Source organism: Orcinus orca, chromosome 7, assembly GCF_937001465.1.
Source record: "Orcinus orca chromosome 7, mOrcOrc1.1, whole genome shotgun sequence".
In the NCBI taxonomy this organism is placed as follows: Eukaryota; Metazoa; Chordata; class Mammalia; order Artiodactyla; family Delphinidae; genus Orcinus; species Orcinus orca.
In genome coordinates, this window is record NC_064565.1 from 99788680 (window position 1) to 99797636 (window position 8957).

General features: G+C 45.1%; 1 protein-coding gene and 1 long non-coding RNA gene across 2 annotated transcripts; one reads left to right on the forward strand and one right to left on the reverse strand.

The window, feature by feature from the left end:
- Window positions 1–1325: 1325 nt before the first annotated feature.
- On the reverse strand, window positions 1326–6036 carry LOC125964993 (uncharacterized). The gene is made up of 3 exons (XR_007478395.1): window positions 5622–6036; window positions 4020–4416; window positions 1326–2492 (listed from the first exon to the last, which is right to left on the reverse strand). It is a non-coding gene; the product is annotated as an uncharacterized LOC125964993 (long non-coding RNA).
- An 80-nt stretch (window positions 6037–6116) lies between these two features.
- On the forward strand, window positions 6117–8644 carry RPL37A (ribosomal protein L37a). The gene is made up of 4 exons (XM_004262740.3): window positions 6117–6254; window positions 6663–6791; window positions 7363–7445; window positions 8521–8644. Exons 1-4 carry the CDS (start codon window positions 6252–6254, stop codon window positions 8582–8584), a joined length of 279 nt encoding a protein of 92 aa, XP_004262788.1. The 5' UTR covers window positions 6117–6251; the 3' UTR covers window positions 8585–8644.
- The last annotated feature ends 313 nt before the right edge of the window (window positions 8645–8957 follow it).

Genomic DNA, 8957 nt, shown 5'->3' on the forward strand with positions numbered 1-8957 from the left:
GCCGTCCTCCACCCTAAAGGGACAGAGAATGTGTGGGTGGAGCCTCTGGTGAAACTGAGGGACACTGAGTACACCCTACTCCATCGGCAGTAGCCATGTAGTCGGTGGCAGTAGCCATGACTATAATAGTCTCATTGCGCTCAAGCTAAAGAAATTAAAGGAGACAAGAGATGCGCATATTTTTAAGAAGAAGTAGAAAGCAGATATGCTGAAGTTCCCTGAGTGTGGCAGAACAGAAAATAGGATTGAAAAGGCATCAAGAGACATTGAAATCATGTATCATCATCACCGTCTCAACAATAATAGCCGTCATTTAGAAATGCCCACCAGGTACCTCACGGAAATTATTTAATCGTCCCAAGAACCTTAGAAGTTATGGTATACTCATCTTGCAGCTGAGGAAACAGCTTGAATCTTGTGATATAGTAGAAAGAGCACTACTCTGGAAGTCATTTATTGGCTGTATGACCTTGGGCAAGTCATTTGACCTCGCTGGGCTTCAGTTTCCAGTTGGAGCTATGTCATCTCTAAAGCCTTTCTTTAGTTCTAACATAAGTGGATTGACCTTGTAAGGCAGAGAAGCCCAGATAAATAAAACCCTTAAAACCCATCATCGCCATTATACCGTCCAAAGTAACACTTCCCCACTCAATACATATCCATTACCACTGATGTGCCAGGCTCTGTGCTCAGTCCTGGGATGCAGAGGTGGACAACTGAGGCCCTGTCTTCAGGGAGTTGACTTGTGGTGACCTTGGCTTGTTGTTTTTCAAATAGACTTTATGTTTAGAAAAGTTTTAGATTTATAAAGAAATTGAAGAGATAGTACAGACAGTTCCCATATACTTTCTCACCCAGTTCCCCCTGTTATTAACATCTTACATTAGTATGGTACATTCCTTATAATCAATGAACCAATATTGATACATTATTATTAACTTAAATGTATAGTTTATTCAGAGCGCCTTAGTTTTTACCTAACTTCTTCTGTTCCAGGATCTCATTTTTACATTTAGTCATCATGTCGCCTTAAGCTCCTCTTGGCTGTGACAGTTTCTCAGACTCTCTTGCTTTTTATTAACAGTTTGGGGGAGTGCCGGTCAAGTATTCTGTAGGACACCCCACTATTGGAATTTGTCTGATTTTTTTTCGTGACTAGACTGGGGTTATGGGTTTGGGGGAGGAGGATCACAGAAATAAAGTGCCATTGTCACCACATCTATCAGAGGGACACACTCTCTCCATGATTTACGACTGTTTGATATTGACCTTGACCTGTTTGGCAGGTTTCTCCACTCTAAAGTTACTCTTTTTTCCCCCTTTTTTGTGCTCTTTGGAAGAAGTCACTCTGCACAGCCCACACTTAAGGAGTGAGGAGTTATATCCCCCTTCCTAGAGGGCACAGAATCCACAAAAATTATCTAGAATTCTTCTGCAAGAGAGATTCTCCCCCATTTATTTATTCAACCATTTATTTATATCAGCATGAACTCATGGACATTTATTTTCTACTTTGGGTTAAAAATCAATAAAACTTTATTTTTTGCTCAAAAATTTCCAGACTTATCCATTGGGAGTTCTTTCAGTTGGTTCCCATGGCTCTTTGACGCAGCTCCGTCACAGCAGGGTTTTTCTGCTTTTTGTGTTGTGAGCACTCCTTTACTTTCTGGCACTACAAGATGCTCCAGGCTCATCTTGTACATGTTCTGCCCCAGTCCTAGAATCAGTCATTTCTCCAAGGAGCCCTGGTTTCTTTCATCGTGTAACAGAATGATATTAGAAACCATGATGAGAGCTAGGTGTACTCATTGCTAATGGACTTAAAAAATTTTTTTTCCAATTATAACTACATACTCATTATAAAAGATAATTAGAAAATGCAGAAATGTATAAAAACAAAACTCAATTTAAATATTCCCACTACCCACAACCACAGAAAAGTAGACTTTTTGCTTTTTCTCTGGAATCACATAGCCAGAGCTGGCATAACAGAACAGGGAGGGTAAAGAGAGAACTGCTTTTGTTCCACACAAAAAGTCTACAGGATGGTGAGAACACAAATTGCCCGGTCAGTCCTCTGCCCCAACAGCACTTAACGTCTGGAAACTCTTCCTGGAATCACAGAACACAAGAACTGGATGGGACCCTAGAGGTCATCTTGTCCAGCCCCTCCTTGTAAAGATGGTCAGTGCTGGGAGGCAGGAGGTGGTTCTCCAGGCCATGCAGGGACCGTGGCTAACCCAAAATCATACCACAAGGTAGTCAGAGAGCCTGCCCTAGACCAAGTGCCAGAGACCCGATTTCAAGTTAAGAACATCTTCTGCTATGATTTAGTTCAGTGCACTAAATATTATGACTTGGAGTGGTATAAGCCAACAATTAACAGAACTTACTTTGGGGTCAGATAGATGTGGATGTCAGTTCTAGTTCCACCACACTGCTGTGTGCCCTTGGACAAAGTACTTAACTTCTCTGAGTGGCAGTCTCTCCATCTGAAATGATAACAGTAATAGTTACAACTGTATAGTATTTACTATGTTCCAGGCACTGTGGCAAACGCTTGTCATGTGTTTAACTCATTGGCTCTTTACAACATCATTAGGTAGGTATTATAATCATTCAGATTTTACAGTTGAGGAAACCGACACAGAGAAAAGTAAAATAACTTATCAGAGGTCTCACAAGGGGTAAATAGCAGAGCCCTGCTTTGAAACCAGACCTATGTTCCTTACCATAACTAATAAGACCTCCTCTCTTTATCCTAATGATGGAGATAATGATTCTTCCTATCTCAAAGGATCATAGTGAAAAGTAAATGTGAACATCCATGTAAAATACTCAGAACAGTGCCCACCATATGGTACCTTCCAGAACATGCCAGCTGGCATTATTGTTATCACTTCTGCTGCTTTGAGCCCCAGTGAGACAGGCTAGGACCTGGGGCCCTTCGCTGCAGTGCTTGCATCTGGACAACAAAATACAAAGAACCTATATGGTACTAAAAATAACTGCGTGCATGCGCAGCTGGGGCAAATTCTGCACAAAAGATACAAAGAGACCAAAAAAACCCAGCTGCTACTTTTGAAGAGCCAGGAGCAAAAGCAGGGTACTGCACATGCGCCTGCACACAATGCCTTCTAAGCCACCCCTCCGCCCGGCCCCTGGACACACCCCTACCCGCACCCCATAAGAGGAACCAGCTGGCTCCCACTCAGGGAGCAAGCAAGCAAGGGGACCTGTTGTTTCTTCTCGATCCCCGCTGCTGCAGCAGGGGCCCCAATAAAGCCTTGCCTGAATTTCTTGTCTGGCCTCTGATCAATTTCTATTGATGAAGGAGGCCAAGAACCCTGGTCGGTAACAACTCTACCCATCCTGTACTCAAATCTTGAAGTAACCATACTTGAATACTTACGATCAAGTAAGTAACCATACTTGAATACAATACGATCATACTTGAATGATCATAACCATATGAAATTCGAAGTATGTAACTGTCTGCAAGGTGTGTGTGTGGGTTTTTTTTGTCAGGTAAGGTTTTACTGTGGCCCCTGCTGCAGCAAGGAGGAGTGAGAACTGACAACAGGTTTCCTTGCTTGCTCGGGAACTGCGAGGGTGGGGAGAGCAGGTTCCTTATATGGGGGGAGGGTGGGGGTGTGTCCAGGGGTCGGACTGGAGGGGCGGCTTAGGTGTTTTGCCCACCCCTCTGGTGGTGTTGAGTGCAGGGGGCATGCTCAGTACCCTGCCTTTGCTCCCTTCACCCAGTTTTTGCTCCTGGCTCTTCAGAAATGGCAGTTGGGCTTTATTGGTCTTTTGTATCTTTTGTCCAGAATTTGCCCCACCTGGTCATGCACGCAGTTATTTTTAGTCCCATACAGTTTCTTTGTATTTTGTTGCTGGAGGAGAGGTGTGTCCAGGTGCAAGCGCGGCAGCAAAGGGTCCCTGGCCGCAGCCTGTCTCATTCCCCCGGAGAGATTCTACACCCCTATTCTTTTTTTTTTTGCGGTACGCGGGCCTCTCACTGTTGTGGCCTCTCCCATTGAGGAGCACAGGCTCCGGACGTGCAGGCTCAGCGGCCATGGCTCACGGGCCCAGCCGCTCCACCGCATGTGGGATCTTCCCGGACCGGGGCACGAACCCGTGTCCTCTGCGTCGGCAGGCAGACTCTCAACCACTGTGCCACCAGGGAAGCCCCTACACCCTTATTCTTAAGGGGGAAGGGGCCGAAGGTCTCTTCTTCTGAAACTTCTTCCTGCTGGACGGGGGCCGCCGACCGTAGCCTACCCTAGAGGTGTAGAAGTCCCTCGCTGACTGTTCCAAGGACCTGTAGGCACCTGGGCCACTCTCTGCTGGAATGGGTTGAATTCCTTGAGCCATAGTGAGCCTTACTTTAAACTGTTGGAGCCTAGAAGACACAAACTTAACCAAAAGTTTAAACAAACACGGGCCAAATGAGAAGAACAACAGCCTTAAAGAGTCTAGAAAGGGAAGGAACCAGGTTAACTTTGGGAGGGCTTCTTTAACTGTTGACCAGACGGGGAGGCGATGTCACCCCTACCAAGAAGCCATTCTTTCTGGGTGTATATTTTTGTTCATCTCAGGGTTAAAGTTTAACATGTTTCTCTATTATTAGAGTGGAAGGTCGGACCTGTTGGTCCCAGGTCTCCTTGGACAAAAAAGTCTTAGTCACAGGTTTACAACAGTAGGGAAAACAATGGAGTACTAGACGAAATATAGCATAAATCAGTATGACTGAAAAGAAAAGGGTTATAAGAAAACGAAAACCTCCTACCAGAAAGTTTTTTATACCTTGTGGGAACCAAGAGAACAAACTAGAGAACCAGTTTTTAATTTCCCTGCCCATATTCAATAGCGAGGATTGGTGGTTAATTGTCTGCTGAAGCCAGGTGGCTTGTAGAATTTTAATATACCATGAGCCATGAACACATGCACAATCATTTGTGAACTGAAGCCTTTTTTTTTTTTTTGCGTTACGCGGGCCTCTCACTGTTGTGGCCTCTCCCGTTGCGGAGCAGAGGCTCCGGACGTGCAGGCCCAGCGGCCACGGCTCACGGGCCCAGACGCTCCGCGGCATGTGGGATCCTCCCGAACCGGGGCATGAACCCATGTCCCCTGCATCGGCAGGCAGACTCTTAACCACTGCACCACCAGGGAAGCCCGTGAAGCCAGTTTTTAACCTGAATACTGACTGGAAACAAGGTCAAGTAATCCCACAATGCCTTTCGGCCCTCATGGTCTTTCTTAGCTCCTAAATCATGGATCCTCCCTTACACTTTTATTTCAAAATTTCAAAATTCTCTGAGCTTTCTCTTCTGAGAAAAGGCAGCAAAACTTTCAAGAGCGTGTTCTACATGTTCCCAGCCTCTTTATTTGAACATATCCTTCAGTTCCTGGCCTTAACCAGAAACGTAGTTCTTCTCTGCTGACCCTTATGAAGGAGCTGGAAGGAGAGATAATAGATGTGGTTCAAGAGTGAGATGCTGGGGCTTAAGGTTTCAGGCAGGGACCTGACAGCTGAGGATGGGGCCGTGGGAGTGGATTCTGAAATGAAGCGGGAGGTAGGCCATCAGAACTGAGATGGAGGGAGAAGCTGAAAGACTTACATGGTTCACTCCTCCCCAGCCTTCGGATCTGACTTTCCTCAGGGAACCCAAGGCTCTTCCGTTTTAGGAGTCGGTGGAACCATCTTCCTTCCTTCAGAGCTCTGATCGGTTTTATAACTTGTTAATGTGGTCATATGGCTTTCTCTGGCTGAACTGTAACTTATGAGTGGAGCCTTGGTCTTTCGTCACCTCTGTGCCGGACCCCTGCACAGGGCCTGCCGCTTTTAGAAGGCATAGTGTAGAAAGCAATGAGATTTGGAATCATAAGATCTAAGCCCTTATCTAAGCCAAGCGCCAGTGAGCAAGTCACTTAAATTCTGAATCTTGTCCATAAAAATGACGGAAATCGTACCTGCTTTGCAGGATTTCGTGAGATATGTGTCAGATAATGTCGATGTGGGAAAGTGCTTCTGCTACACAGTTTGTTGCTACAACGTGTGAAAGAGTAAACCTGTCTCAGAAGCATCCAGCCACACCCTCCGGGAGGCACCCGGAATGAGAAAAACCTCCGAACCATAGAGTTCAGTTCCTAGCTGGGCCTCCCAGCCCTCCACTTCCGCTTGACCGCCTAAAACCGCGCCTGCGCAGTTGGCTACTTCCTCTCTGGGCTTGGACCTATGTTGCTGCGTCATGGTGAGTGTTGCTCCCGGGTGAGGCCTAGATGTGTATCCGCTTGCATCTATCCTTTTTTTTGTTTGTTTCTTCGTCGTAACCTACCTCTCTTGCTCGCCCGCTCTGTGCCGTGTCCCCGGCCTCTGTACCCTCGCCGCTCCTTTCGGACGCGGCCTGGAGCGGATGGGCGGGGGAGCTTGGCGGGGGGCTGGCGCGTCCGGCCGGGTTAACCGGGTGCCCTCGGAGCACCGGGCCCACCGTCGGTCCTGGTTTTACCGGGATAGGGTGGAATGGGGGGAGCTACGTGACAGGCGGGGGCTGGGTGGGTGGAAGAATGGCGTATGGAGGCCCCGGGACTTGGTGGAGGGGCAAAGTCTCCGTTTCTTGGTCCTAATATCGCTGGTTTCTCTCTTATCTCATTCTTAACAGGCGAAACGCACCAAGAAGGTCGGAATCGTGGGCAAATACGGGACCCGTTATGGTGCCTCCCTCAGGAAAATGGTGAAGAAAATTGAAATCAGCCAGCACGCCAAGTACACTTGCTCCTTCTGTGGCAAGGTAAGATGGGCGCTGGGGCAGTGGGGGAGAGGGAGGGAAGGTTTCCTTCTGAAGTGAGCCCTCTCTTGAAGGAAGTTTATAAATGGTTTGCTGGTTCTAAGTTGTTGAGCGGTTAGAGTTGCACATACCATGGGTGACCCGTTATGAGATAAGAGTATTGTTTATAATTTCAGGTTTTGTCAGACGCTTTTCATTTAAAGAAAACTATTTGGGAGCTAAAGGGGGAAAAATTATTTGGCAGCCCCAGCCGAAACCAAACCTGCTTTGTGGGACACGCTCTGTGTTTTGTCTACTGATGTTGCTAGAGATTTTTGTTAAATATTTGTTTATTGTGTGCAGAAGTACTGTTACGGCAATGCTTGTTTTGGGGAGAGGGAAGGGTCTTCCACATCCCTGGCAGTGTCACCATGGTGAATGCAAATTTTGCACCAGCGAACTTGAAAGTAGAAAAAACACGAATAGCCACATAAAATACACCAGCTTTAGTTTTCTAGTGTAATTTAGACCCCTGGATGTTTATTATATAAAAGGCTCTTTTTTGGTCATAGGAAACATTGATTGTCTTTTACAGACCAAGATGAAGAGACGAGCTGTGGGCATTTGGCACTGTGGTTCCTGCATGAAAACGGTAGCTGGTGGTGCGTGGACCTACAAGTGAGTCCATTTCTTTATGGTATTTGGAAGTGTTTGGAGCATGTCGAAATTCCAGGTTTGTTGCTGGATGGGCTGGTTTGTTTAACAGGTCTGTTAGTTGGGCTGACTGCTGAACACTTGTGTGGCAGGCTGTTTTTATAAAAACTAAGGTCGGTTAGCTTATTACTGTATGTGTATTGAGGCCATCTGGGCCGCCACGCCTTTGCCACTCTAAACAGTATTGGTTGGACTTTTTCAGCTTTGTGACTGACAAGGGCCAGGTGATATTTATTGCTGTGATAAACCTCTGTGCTGGTTATTGATTGTGTGGACTCCTGAGTTTATCCGTTTCTGGAAACTCAGGCCACTCTTGAAGGCCGCTAACCTTGGAATTCATTGCTGACCCTGAAGGTTGACATGTTTTTCCTCTAGCTAGTGTGTGGACTTGTGCTGTCCAATACACTAGTCACTTACATATAGTTAAGGGACTTGGCTAGTGTAGTTGAAGTTGTTGATTTTTGTTAAATTTAAAATGGAAACAATGTAAAACGTTGGAAAATGTTGAAATGATAATGTGGATATACATAAAAGCACCTGTGGGAGTGTCTGTGAGGATGGAAGGGGAAGTGGGGAGTTGGTTGCTCTCTTGGCCGTGATGGTTAAATTAGCATTCATCTGCCATGTGGGGGTGGGGTGGGTGTATGTTCTTCAGGTGCAGTTCCTGAGTGTTGTGGCAAAACATTCTTCTGTTATTTCCACAATATACTGTAGTCTGCTTTACTACCTTAGTCATTGTTTTCTTGATATCTCACCGTACCATCTTATAATTTATTAGTTTCTTCGGACATTCTGTCCGTTCTCTTTTAATGAGTTTAGTCAGCCTCTTGTAGTCATTCCTTCATGTTAATTTCATGCTCTGCTGTCTGAGAAAGAAATCAGACGCATGAGATTGCCTAATTCTTCAGGTTCTGAAGACGTGGCTGTTAATAGATGCCATCATCATCATTAAGATTGTAATGTAAAAATGAGGCACATTTCTCATTTGCCATTCTACATGTTTAACTAGTTTTGGAACCAAATTTGTTTTTCTTTCCAGCACCACTTCTGCCGTCACAGTAAAGTCTGCCATCAGAAGACTGAAGGAATTGAAGGACCAGTAGAAGCGCCACCATTTGATACGTTGCTAGCCTATAATAAATGGGTTAATTTATGTAACAAAATTACTTTGGTTTGTTAATTCTATTAGTTAGACGTTCTTATTTGCATTGCATTAACTTGCTTTCTAAAAAAGGACTTGGATATTAAAATTCTTTCAATTTTTGTTGGAAGAACATGCTCAGATGGGTTGTCATAATCCAGTTTTTTTCAATAGTCAAATGGTACATGACATAAAAATAGAGCCTAAGTCTGTTCTTGCCAGTTAGATTTCTTTGAGATACATTGGTTCAAAAAACGCAAACTGTTTTAAAATCACAGTTAATATATAGATTTTAATATTTTGAAGGTAGGATGACATACACTGCCTATTAACTT